At 46.1% G+C, this 12,832-nt stretch overlaps 1 protein-coding gene across 4 annotated transcripts in view; it reads left to right on the top strand.

Annotated features, from left to right (window-relative positions):
- Positions 1-12,832, top strand: part of SYTL3 (synaptotagmin like 3) — an 87,632-nt gene that overhangs the window by 59,703 nt on the left and 15,097 nt on the right. For all 4 annotated transcript variants that reach the window (XM_027774686.1, XM_006155778.2, XM_027774685.1 and 1 more), the window contains 2 exons: positions 5,266-5,400; positions 8,177-8,355. In XM_027774686.1, coding sequence (XP_027630487.1) covers positions 5,266-5,400; positions 8,177-8,355 — 314 coding nt within the window. The remainder of the gene's footprint in view (positions 1-5,265; positions 5,401-8,176; positions 8,356-12,832) is intronic.

The following is a 12,832-nucleotide window of genomic DNA, read 5'->3' as shown; positions in this document are numbered from 1 at the left end:
CACTCTCCAGGTTCAGATCCTGCCTCCACCTGAGGCCACCTGTCCCTCGTGAAGTGCAGATTGGGATAGTTAAAGCCTGTCCTCGCCGCTGCGCTGGCTCCTGCACGTGCCCAGTGAGACGCTAGATCACTGAATGGCCGGTGTTCGCTCTGTGCCAGACTCTGGCCCAGAAGCTTTCCCTGGCCTCCTCATTCTATCCTCACAGCCACCCGAAGAGGTAGGTATGACACGTAGCCCCATTTGACGGGTAGGACTAAGAGAGACTTAGTCTCTCTGTCTTGAGCTCAGAGAGACTAAGTCTTGGGACCAGCAAATGACACAACGGTTAAATTGCTGGACTCCCACATAGTGGATTTCAGTTCGAGTTCCTGACCCAGTGGTTTAAAACTCACACTGGGCATGTGGGCATGCTCAAGATCTGGGAGGAGAATGGAGGAGGAGTGATTGCGGCCTGGTCATCCTCTTGGGGGGGTGATTTCTTGTTTTCTGTCTCTGTCTCTCTGGTGAGCACATGTACCCTATAGCAAAAATCTCCCTCTAATAAAAGAGAGAGAGAGACCAAGTCATACTTAAGCTAAGGTTGACTCAGAGCTGACCAGCATTCCGGGCGCCATGCTTGGTTAATACCCTATAGGTATCTAACTTTTAAAAATCTTTACAACAACCCTCTGCAGTTTGTGCTGTTGCTGTCCCCACTAGAGAAGAGGGTACAGGAGCAAAGAGACGGCCAAGGGACCTCAGGCTGCAGTGCCACTGCAGTGTGTGCACACAGGAGGGAGTCTGCCAGGCAGCCTCGGGCCATCTGAGAGGCTAGGGGAGTTTAGGAGTGGGAGCGAGACAGGGCAGGGGAGGCCATGGGGAGCGAGCTCCTGACCATGTGGACACGTGTCCTTGCTGCCACATGCTCCACAGGAGATCTTACAGCGTCTGCAGGCCGCCTCTGTCCCCTCCGTACCGAGGATACGGCTGTTTCAAGGAGTGCTGTAGCCAAATGTTTATAAAGTCCTTGGCGATCGTGGCTTGGTCTATAAATGCTAAGTAATTACAGGGTTGGAATATAAGGAGTGCATCTTTAAATAGGACACTCGCACACTGTAATTACATGTGCCCAAGCCGGTGAGCTCGCAGAAGCTGCACTCCTCCTCAGAACGCCTTTCAGAGTCTCGCAACTGAATCTTTACTATTTTTTTAAAGAATTATTTCATTTCATTTAACTTTATTTGTCTCTGTTTATTTATTTTTAATTTGACCAGAGAGGTGCAGAGAGAGAGAGAGAGAAAGTGAGAAAGCCAGCTGCCAGGTCTGGGACCCAAACCATGGTTGGCCATGTGAGAGTTCATCGCTCCCAACCACCACACCACCTGCTGGCCCTACAACTGAATCTTAGGACAGTTTCTCTTAGAAGTCTGGGAGCTGGTGCTCACCTTGCACAGAAGCAGTGGATAGTTTTCTTTTTGTTTTCTTGACTGAGGGTGCTTGTGCCTGCTGGAGAGAGAGAGAGAAAGAGTAAGAAAGTATCCCCGGGGAGCCCATGCTGCATCCCTTCTCTCTCCTTTAGGGATATCAGGCACATACACATGTCCAGCGTGTCTTTTGAGCTGCCAGGTCCAGGACATGCCCTGAAAAGGCCCTGGCCAGGACCCTCACACGTACCTCTGGGCCAGGAGTCCCCAAGGGATGAGCGCTGGCCTTTAATCACGTGTGCGGTCCCGCGGATTTTATGAGGTATCTTATGAATGTGTGGCCCTAAACGCATGCGACTATTAAACGGAATGAACGTGTAAAAAACTAGAAGGGGCTCTGGCGGGGGGAGCTTCTCCATCCTATCCTTTCTCTTCTGCTAGCATTTCCCATGGACACCTGAAGTCTAGAGACACGGCCCCCTATACAGCACGTGGGCTCCCTGCACCTCCTCTCCCTGCTGCTGGCCACAGAGCAGAGGCTGCACCAGGCAGGAGTTGTGCGGGGCTGGATCACTGCCGCATTGTTTATTCCACTGCGCGGACGTGTCACCTCAGGGTTAGGGGCAACAGGTCCTTCCCAGGGCCCGGGAGAGCTGGCGAGCTCCTCAGCTGGGATTCCCACTCACAGGGCACAGACTGGCCCAGGCCAAGGCTGAGCACTCCCCACAACTGTCTCTGTTACAGGCGGCCCCAAGTCGGAGTCGCAGAGGTGGCAATGGTTGCTCTTCTTCCTCTTTTCACTCTGTTCTCATCTCAAGTCAGCAAAGCTCCCAAATGCACATACTGCTCGGTTCCAGAGAGTCCGTACCGTGTTGAAGTGAAACCTAACATATGTTCATCTTTCTCATGTAATGTGAGACTCCTTGCAGAGTTGAGCTCACTCAGGGCAAGCGTTTTTTTCTTTAATATGGCCCAAACTAGATAGATAATGAAATACATTAAAAACCACAGGAGAGGAGCCAGCAGGTGGCCTGGTGATTAAGGCTCTGGACATGGCCAACCACGGTTCAAGTCCCAGACCTAGTGGCTTGCTTTCTTACTTTCTCTCTCTCTGTCTCTCTCTGGTAATCTCTTGTGAAAATAATAATAAATAAAATAATTCTTTTAAAAAAAATCACAGAGAAGAAAACATCTGTCGTAATGACCTTGATAATCACCCACCTAGATCTCAATGGCTTTTCATAGACCCCTGAATTGGTGGCGTCCTCCAAGTCTCTCAGAATTTCCTGTGGAGGAGTCGAACACAGAATTTGAAGTTGGGTTCCTTAGTCAACCAAAATAGGCTTGTCTCTCAGACTAGTATTGACTTTTCTAGTAATTTCAGGATATTTACATTTGCAAGTAAGCTTCATTAAAGGTTTTCCTGGGGCCAGCAGGTGGCATGGTGGTTAAAGGCTCTGGACTCCCACATGGCTGACCATGGTTCAAGTCCTGGACCTGGCGGCTTGCTTTCTTACTTTTTCTCTCTCTCCCTCTTCCTCATTCTCTCTGTGTCTTGCTATGGTCAAATTAAAAATAACAATAGTGATCAATAAAAGTAAGGGAAATAATTTTTTTAAAAAAAGATTTTCCCAAGTTTGGACAGTTTAGAAGCATAATTCTTCCTGGCTATGAATTTGCCATAGGGCGGGCACCACCACGCCCCTTCCTGGCTATGAATTTGACGTGCTATGCAATGTCTATCATAAAGATCATTCTTTCTGTTCTTCTTTGGAATGTTCTATCATCATTCTTGGGTTTTTTTTTGAGAGTTTTTTTTGTTTGTTTGTTTGTTTGTTTTTGCTATAGGGCACGTGCGCTCGCCAGACAGACAGAGAGAGACAGAGAGACAGAAAGTGAGAAATCACCCCCCAGGGGGAATGGCCACGCCACAATCCCTTCTCCTCCGTTCTCCTCTCGGGATCTTGGGCACACCTCACCGCTGTCGTTCCCCAGACACGCTTCAGCACCCCACTCAGGTCCTACCCCCACTGGAGATCATCCCAGCTTCCCCCATTCTGGATGACCCTTCCTCACCTCTTTGTCATTGACGGGACTGGTACCCCCATTGTAATGGTGTCTCTACCTTCCTACCAGCTGATGAGCGCTTGAAGGACAGGCTGTATGTCTTCCCTTCCTTCTTTCTCCTGTCGTCCTCTCCCTTCTCCTTTTCCAAGCCCTAGAACCTAGAGTGGTGGGTTGCAGATAGGACACTTCACAGTTGCCCATTGGAGTTGGGCTAACATGCTGGAGATTGAGGACATGAATTACAATGGGAAACCATCTTTTCTTTTCATGTGTTCTCTAATATTCTCAGTATTTTGTTTATGAAAATTATAGCTATGGTGCAACTGTTGCATTTCCAAGTCCTAGTCCAAGCGAACCTGAAGTCTAGGTTCAGAAATTGCATTTTTTGCCAGGAAGGGGCTTTCCCAGCCTGCCCTTCATGTTTACTGCCCTCTGCTGGCCTGCCCTGTGCAACGTCCTGCCCTGCTGGTGAGCACTCCCAATGGCTACTGAGCTCAAAATGGCTCAGTGTGACTGAGGAGCTGAGTTTATTAGTTTTACTTGATTTCAATGAAGTTGAATTAAATTTAAAAAACCACATGTGGCTACTGGCTGCCAGATTGGACAGGAAGGACATCTGTATACATTATTCAAGTATCAACGTTGATCAAAGTATTCTTTTTTTTTTTTTTTAGAAACTGTTTATTTTCTTTACCAACCTTATTTCCACTTTGTAGAAGAGCAGCTTATGACCACTCCGTGGCTGTTCCCACCCATTGAGTGGCCTGGCAGGCTGAGCGCTCCAGTCTTCAGCAGGGAACTGCTGGAGGGGCACAGAGGGCACCTGCGCGTCTTAGGCCAGTCTGCGACCCAAAGTTGATGTGTTTTTCTGAGAGATTTTTGCTTTTAGGCATGTGCACTCGCCAGAGAGACACAGGGACACAGAGAGACAGAAAGTGAGAAATCAACCCTCAGGGGGATGACCACACTGCAATCCCTTCTCCTCCATCCTCCTCTCAGGATTTTAGGCAGGCACACACATGCGCTCAGTGTGAGTTCTAAGCCAGGGGGTCCAGGAAAATTGAGTTTGAGTGGACTCAAACTGCTGACTATGCAGGAGCCCAGCAACATAACCATTCCCTTTTTTTTTTTTTTTAATCTTTTTTTTTTTTTTGAAGAGGTTTTTGCTATAGGGCACGTGCACTCGCCAGACAGACAGAGAGACAGAGAGACAAAAAGCGAGAAATCACGCCTCAGGGGTGATGGCCACGCCGCAATCCCTTCTCCTTCATTCTCCTCTCGGGATCTTGGGCACGCACGTACACGCGCCCGGCGTGAGTTTTAGGCCACTGAGTCTGGGACACAAACCACGGTCAACTACGTGGGAGTCCAGTGACATAGCCATTACGCTAACTGCTGGTCCCCCGTTCCCTTTTCATAAATATGTTAGACTTAAAACTCTGCCTATCAGGTCGAATATTGTATTTCATGGGATTAAATGCCAGGATCGTTGTGAAGGCCCGAATCTTGAGTTCTCGGTGGCTTTTGCTAATCCACAAATAACCCACCCCTCACCATTCATGAACACCCCAAAGCTGGAGGGCATTGGCTGCAGGGCCCTGTGTGTGTGTGTGTGTGTACACGTGTGCTCGAGCACGTACCTAACACAACTGTGTCTTTCTGCTTTGCAACCAGAAGTTAGCACGTTAGTAACATCGGCCAACGGATGTAGGCTGTGCTTCCTGACATCGTCACATTTGAACAAAATCTAACCGAGACGTGGCCTCTAATATTAGTTCTGCTTCTCCTTCCCCAGAAGGCCAGCACACCGGATATTCTGAAGTCTTTCAATCAGGAGGTTCCCAAGTGCTCTCCTAGCCCTGTTTTAAAGCAAGATAATCTCACATCCAGCCCTGCACCCAGCACTTCATTCTCTGAAGGCTTGAGACGCGTGAGTCTTGTCTTAGTATTTATTTTTTAAAGTTATTTTATGAGAGAGGAAGATGAGCACCCTTTATAAAGCCTCAGGCGGGACCACTCCCCCGCCTTCCTGCCCAGGGGGCCGTGCTGATGGGCGCATGTGCTCCTGGCATGTGCGGGTTGCTGGGGAACCAAACCCAGGCTCCAGTATGGATCCAGCATTGCTTGAGTGGTGCGTTAGTGCTTCCTGCGAGCTGGCACGTGACACAAGGCGTGCGGTTATAACGACATTGTTGGGAATGAGCTGTCGCCTTGTGAAATGAACTGGACAGCGACAGTAGAGCTTGGAAGTAAGATCTGACTGGATTGGGAGCTGGGAAAACCTCACCATGCTTCGAAGGTGTGTGCTCCAGGGCTGGGACTGCGGAGAGGCCTGGGCTGATTCCCGAACCGCCAGGAAGGCCGGGTGTGCTGGCCTATGCCTGTCATCGCTGTGACTCAGGAGGGGCGCTGGGCCGGGAGGACCACCTCAGAGGAGGCCCCTGTCTCAAAGAAATCGTAGTTGTGAAAGGGATTATGATGTGTTCCATTGTAGTCTCTTCAGGCAGTGTGTGTTTGAGGAAACTGAACTCCCGCAAAGCACATCACTGGTCATTGCTGCTCGGCCGAGAAGTGCCTGCCGTTCTGAGAGACATGTACATTGGCTGAGAAAGGAGGCGATGGGGCTAGGAAAGGCTTATCAAACTCCATGTATTGCCCAAGTGTAAATAAACAATCAACGGGAAAGTTGGTCAACCTTCCAAGTCTCTCCTCCATCCTCTTGCTTTCTTACTTTCTCTTTCTCTGTATGTATGTGTGTCTCTCTGGTCAAATTAAAATAATAATAATAATAACAACAAATAAAATAGATAATTCTTTTTAAAAAGATACCTAATTCTTTAAAAAAAAAAAAAGATACCTGTGGATTTAGCTGTTTCTCTTTTTAGTTTTGTCAGATTTCCTTTTTGAGAGAGAGAGATTTTTGCTACAGGGCATGCGCACTCACCAGACAGACAGAGAGAGACAGACAGAGACCGAGAAATCCCCCCCAGGGGGGCTGGCCATGCCACAATCCTTTCTCCTCCATTCTCCTCTCGGGATCTTGGGCACGCACGCACATGCACCTGGTGGGAGTTTCAAGTTGCTGGGTCTGAGACTTGAACCATAGTCAACTACGTGGGAGTCCATTGATGTAGCCGCTACATCTGCTGGTCCCAGTTTTTCCTTTTCTTACGCTGAGTCAGTGCTACTCATTTAGAGTTGTTAAACACGTTCAGGCGGGCTGGCCCTTTTCGTTACAAAACATTTCTCTTTGTCTGTCAGTAATGTTCCTAGACTCCAAATACACTTTGCTCAGTATTATTATAGTGATACTGTTTTCCTTTGAGTAGTTTTTTTTTAAAGAATTATTTAATTTTATTTATTGATTCATTTATTTTAATTTGACCAGAAAGAGACACAGAGAGAGAGAGGGAAAGTGAGAAAGCCAGTCACCGGGTCTGGGACTCAAACCATGGTCGGCCACGTGGGAATGTCCAGCACCTTAACCACCATGCCACCTGCTGGTCCCTTGAGTAGTGTTTGATGGTATTATCAGTTTTAGTTGTTGTTGCTGTTCCTCTATCTTCTCCCTTTTTAATTATTTGTATTTAAACTTTGTCTCATCTAAAGAACATCCAGTCAGATATTTCAAAATCCAGTAGGACAATCTTTGCCTTTAAAAAAAAGCACGTACTGTTCTATTTTATTATACTTGGTGACGTGTTCTGGTTAAACCTGCTGTCTTATTTACCTTATCTGTCATTCTTGGTTTCAGGGAAGTTTAGTTAGCGTTAACAGCACTTGTACAGAGACGGGGACCTTTGAGAAGGTGCAGGCCATGCCACTCACCCAGACCATGCGAGCTTCGAGCACCCTCACCAGACGGCGGCTTTGTTTTCATTGTAATAGAACGTATTATTACCTTTGCACACTTTACACGCCTTATTTCATTTACTCCTCCCCATAATCACAGCCCTGGGGGACCAGTATTTTCAGTGTGGGACTCACCAAATGAGTAGCAGAACCAGGCTTTGAATCCAGGTCTGATTCCTGGCCATAGCCTCTTAGCCCCACACGGCTGTCCTGCCACGTTGGCCTCCTCAGAGTTCTCTTCACACAATTGCAGAGCTAGTCTACTCCATCCCAAGTGTTTTGTGTTAAAGAATGTGACTGGGACCAGCAGTTAGTGTAATGTCTATGTCGCTTAACTCCCATGTAGTCGACCACAGTTCAAGTCCCGGACCCACTGGCTTAAACTCACACTGGGCACATGTGCATGCATGCCCAAGATGCCAAGAGGAAAAGGGATTGGCGTGTGGTCATCCCCCCTGGGGGGGTGATTTCTTGCTTTCTGTCTCTCTCTCTCTGCCTCTCTGTCTCTCTGGCGAGCACACGTGCCCTATAGCAAAAACCTCTCCAAAAAAAGAAAAAAGAAACCCCCCCAAAAAAAAAAAAAAAAAAAAAAAAAAAAAAAAAAAAAAAAGAATGCGATTGTGTAACCTCTATTGCTAGGCAAAGTTTCTATCTGGGCCGGCAGGGCCTTCTAGATTCTCCTCCTTGGGAAGAACACACAGCACCTTACTTTGGCGAGGTTCAGGCTGATGTGTTAGGAGCTCCATGTGAGTCAGGAGCATGTTCTGTGTGAATCCTGATCTGATGTGTTGGAACTACAAAGAAGTTGATGAACTGTGGTGTAATTAATTTCATCTCTCATTCTTGATTTTTAGGGAAGTTTAATTAGCATTAACAGCACTTGTACAGAGATGGGTAACTTCGAGAATGCTAACGTCAGTGGAGAAATAGAATTTGCCATTCGTTACTGCTTCAAAACCCATTCTTTAGAAATATGCATCAAGGCCTGTAAGAATCTCGCCTATGGAGAGGAAAGGAAGAAAAAATGCAATCCGTAAGTTCTTTTTCTTAAAAGTTTGACATAAGATGTTAGACGTATTGATTCTAACATTTCTATGAAGAGGCAACAGTCCAGGGACATCCAAGAACAAAAGTGAAATGGCTGACTTTGAGAACGACTGGAAAGCTATAGTGCCTCACAGATGTGATGTTGCGGCGAGGACAGACAGAAGGTGAGAGCAGAATCGGGTCAGACCCAGGCCTTGGCGCGTGTGGGGGCCTGCCCCGTCAAGGAGCGAGTCGGTACGCATGCTGTAAAGCAGGACGGTATGGGCTGGTGGCCTAGACACGACAGAGCTTGGTCTCTCACAGTGTTGGAGTCTGGCAAGTCCAAGACGGTAGTGCCAGCAGGTGTAGTATCCGGTAAGGGCTCGCTTTCTGGTCCATGGATGGCTCTCTTGTACCCTCACATGGTGAGGGGCCAAGGCAGCTGTCTGGAACTTCCTTTTCAAGGGCACTGACCCCGTTCACGTGAGCGCCACCCTCATACCTAGTCAGCCCCCAGAGGTCGAACCCCCAACACTGTCACATTAGGGATTACATTTCAAGATGAATTTTGAGGGGAGGTAAATATTCATTCCTCCAAAATAAACAATAAAGGGCTATTGCAAGTCAATGGAGGGAAAGGTGGAATTTAGTAAATGGTGCTGACAAATTTGACTTTCTATACAAGGAAAACAAAATGAAATCTTTTATTAAATAAACAGATTAAATTTTTTTCAGTTGCTAGGGAATGACATATTGTCATTATTGGAATGTTATATCCCTAATTACTAATGAAGATAAGTAACTTTTTATATATACATTTGCTTCTCTAAAACATCACTTCTTAAAATTTCATTAATTCATTCGTATACACTTGCCTCTCAGGCTTTCCTGCCTATGGACTTCCTGTTCATATCTTTTGCCCATTTTTCTGTTGTGTTGTCATTTTCTTATTTATGCCCGGGGTCTCTTTAAACCTATCCTGAGTAAGTTTTTAATTTTCATCAGTTATGTGTATTGTACACACCTTCCCCAGCTGTCACTTGTTTTCTAACTTGTTTATAGTAACTTTTGTAGACAATTTGATGACAATAAACTTATCAGTCTTTTCATTTAAAAAAATCTCTGCTTTCCATGTCTGTAGGAGAATCCCTATGCCACTTGAAGGTTGTACATACATTCTTTTCTATTTTTTCCTGATAGAATTTCCTTCATACTTAAATTAGTGCTGGGTTGATTTTTTTTTTTTTTTTTTTGTATATAGTTTGAGGCAGGGTTCTCATTTTGCCTTTCTTTTTTCTTTTTTATGAAAAAAGAAAAAACCTTCTAGCACAGTGTTTGAACTGCTAGCTAGGGAATTAAAGATGCTGAGAAAGGAAGTGTATTACTGATCTCTAATCAAACGCTCCTCTGTTTTGAAGCCTTCATCAGCTCCTCAGTGTCAGACAAATAAAGTAGAAATCTCTGTAACACGTATGGTTCTCCATAATGGAGTCCCTCTTGTTTTTCTACTTTTAACTACTATTGTTCCTCTACCTATGCCGTATGCCCCTGGGAAATTGGAATAATGTCTGTTCCAAAAATATCCTCAGATTTTTACATTTCAAAATTAGAGGGATACTATTAAAGTAGAATTTATATTTAAAAAGAAGGGTTAAAAATTAATTATTTAGGGAACCAGCAGTTAGTGTAATGGCTATGTCGCTGGACTCCCACGTAGTCAACCGCGGTTCGTGTCCTGGACCTAGCGGCTTAAAACTCACGCCGGGCGCGCGTGTGTGTGTGCCCAAGATCCCGAGAGGAGAATGGAGGAGAAGGGATTGCGGCGTGACCATCCCCCCTGGGGGGTGATTTCTCGCTTTCTGTCTCTCTGTCTCTCTCTGTCTGTCTGGCGAGCACACGCGCTCTATAGCGAAAACCTCTCAAAAAAAAAAAAAAAGAATTATTTAAGTCTCTACCATAAAATGCTAGTAAAAGGACAACAAATTGGTTCTAAATTAAGGATGGAAATAGTAAAGATAAGAACAGAAATCAGTGAAATAATAGAAGAAAACCAGTAAGCCCAAATGGTGGTTCTTTGATGAGATTAGCAAACTTTATAACCCCCTAGCTATATTTATCAAAATATAAAAGAGAGAATACACAAAAACACATATCAGGAATAAAAGAATTTAAGAATGATGTTATGACAGAACTTACAGATATTAAAAAAATAATAGGGGATATTACATGAAACTTATGCCATTAAATTTAACAATTTAGTTGAGTTTAAGCCACCGGGTCCGGGACTTGAACCACAGTCGATTACATAGGAGTCCAGCAACATAGCCATTATGCCAACTGCTGGTCCCTACATTCCTTTTGCCATTGTGATTGACATTTTCTTCAGTGAGGGAAGGAGAAGACTTAAAGAGAGAGACAGAGAGACAGAAAGCGAGAAATCACCCCCCAGGGGGAATGGCCACGCCACAGTCCCTTCTCCTCCATTCTCCTCCCGGGATCTTGGGCACGCACGCACATGCGCCCGGCGTGAGTTTTAAGCCACCGGGTCCGGGACGCAAACCACGGTCGACTACGTGGAAGTCCAGCGACATAGCCATTACGCTAACTGCTGGTCCCCCCATCTTTTTTTTTAAGAGAGATTTTTGCCATAAGGTGCATGCATTCACTGGAGAGACAGAGAGACAGAAAGCGAGAAATCCTTCCCCCTGGGGGGAGGGGGGCCACATTGCAATACCTTCTCTGTTCTCCCTTCGGGATTCTGGGCACGCACCCACACACACCTGGCATGAGTTTAAGCTGCCGGGTCCGAGACTTGAACGGGGTCTACTATGTGGAAATCTTGTGATGTAGCCATTACACCATCTGCTGACCCCAGTGAATACATTTCTTAAAAGATACAAATTGGGCCAGTAGGTGGCATGGAGGTTAAGATTGCTAGATCCCACATGGCTGGCTGCATGGTTCAAGTTCTAGACCCAGAGGCTTGAAAAATAAATCAGGTATAGGGAACCAGCAGTTAGCGTAATGGCTATGTCGTTGGACTCCCACGTAGTCGACCGTGGTTCGTGTCCCAGACCCGGTGGCTTAAAACTCACGCCGGGCGCGTGTGCGTGCGTGCCCAAGATCCCGAGAGGAGAATGGAGGAGAAGGGATTGCGGCGTGACCATCCCCCCTGGGGGGTGACTTCTCGCTTTCTGTCTCTATGTCTCTCTCTGTCTGTCTGGCGAGCGCACGCGCCCTACAGTGAAAATCTCTCAAAAAAAAAAAAAATCAGGTATATGTGTGTACATGCCTAAAATCTCTAGAGAAGAGATAGAAAAGAGGAGGTTGTGGTGTGGCCATTTCCCCTGGGGTGATTTCTCACTTTCCTTCTCTCTCTCTTTCTGTCTCTCTGCAGTGAGTACACACACCCTACAGCAAAACTAAACTAATAAACAAACAATAAGAAAAAGAAAAACACAAGTTCACAAATTACCAGAGCTGACAGGAGATGAAATAAAAATCATGAATAATCTTATATCTGCTAAAGAGACTGAATTAGTAATTTGGTATTATCTAGTAATGTTGAAAATGTACATATCAGGACCAGCAGTTGGTGTAATGGCTATGTCGCTGGACTCCCATGCGGTTCAAGTCCCAGACCCAGTGGCTTAAACTCATGCCGGGTGTGTGTCCATGTCTGCCCAAGATCTCGAGAGGAGAATGGAGGAGAAGGGATTGTGGCATAGCCATCTCCCCTGGGGGGTGATTTTTCACTTTCTGTCTCTCTGCCTCTCTCTGTCTTTCTGGTGACTGCATGCGCCTATAGCAAAAACCTCTCTTAAAAAAAAAGAAAAGAAAAGAAAATGCACATACCTTCTCATTCCTAGTGATAGGCCTAGAGGGACCCTTGAGCATGTACACCATGAGTACAGTGGAATAGTCACAGCAGACTTGTTTATAGGAGCAGAAACTAGGACATATGACAAACATCAAGGAGATAAATGAATTGTGGTATTGTACAGGGCAATAATATGTCCAGTGTAAAGAGGGAGCCATTGCTACACACAGCAGCATGGATGAATTTCAGACAGTGTGCTGAGTTTGACAAAAAGCAAGTGGGGCCTGCAGGTGACGTGAAGGCTAAGGTGGCTGGATCTCATATGACCAACTATGCAGTTCAAATCCTAGACCTGGCAGTTTGAAAATCACTCTGGATGCATGTGTGTGCATGCTCAAAATTCCAAGGGGAATGGAAGCAAAGGGACAGTGACATGGCTATCCCCTTGGAGGGTGATTTCTCACCTCCCCACCACCATACTGTGTCTGTCTGGCAGATGTATACACCCTATAACAAAAAAAGAAAACTAGCAAAAAAGAAAAAGCAAGTTACAGGGACCGGCAGGTGGCTGGGCACTCCCATATGGCTGACCACAGTTCAAGTCCTAGATGTAGTGGCTCTCTCTCTCTCTCTCTCTCTCTCTCTCTCCCCCGCTCTGGTCAAA

Source organism: Tupaia chinensis, unplaced genomic scaffold, assembly GCF_000334495.1.
Source record: "Tupaia chinensis unplaced genomic scaffold, TupChi_1.0 Scaffold000468_1, whole genome shotgun sequence".
NCBI classification, from domain to species: Eukaryota; Metazoa; Chordata; class Mammalia; order Scandentia; family Tupaiidae; genus Tupaia; species Tupaia belangeri.
Note: the sequence above shows the minus strand (reverse complement) of the source record. Positions and strands in the feature narration are given on the sequence as shown.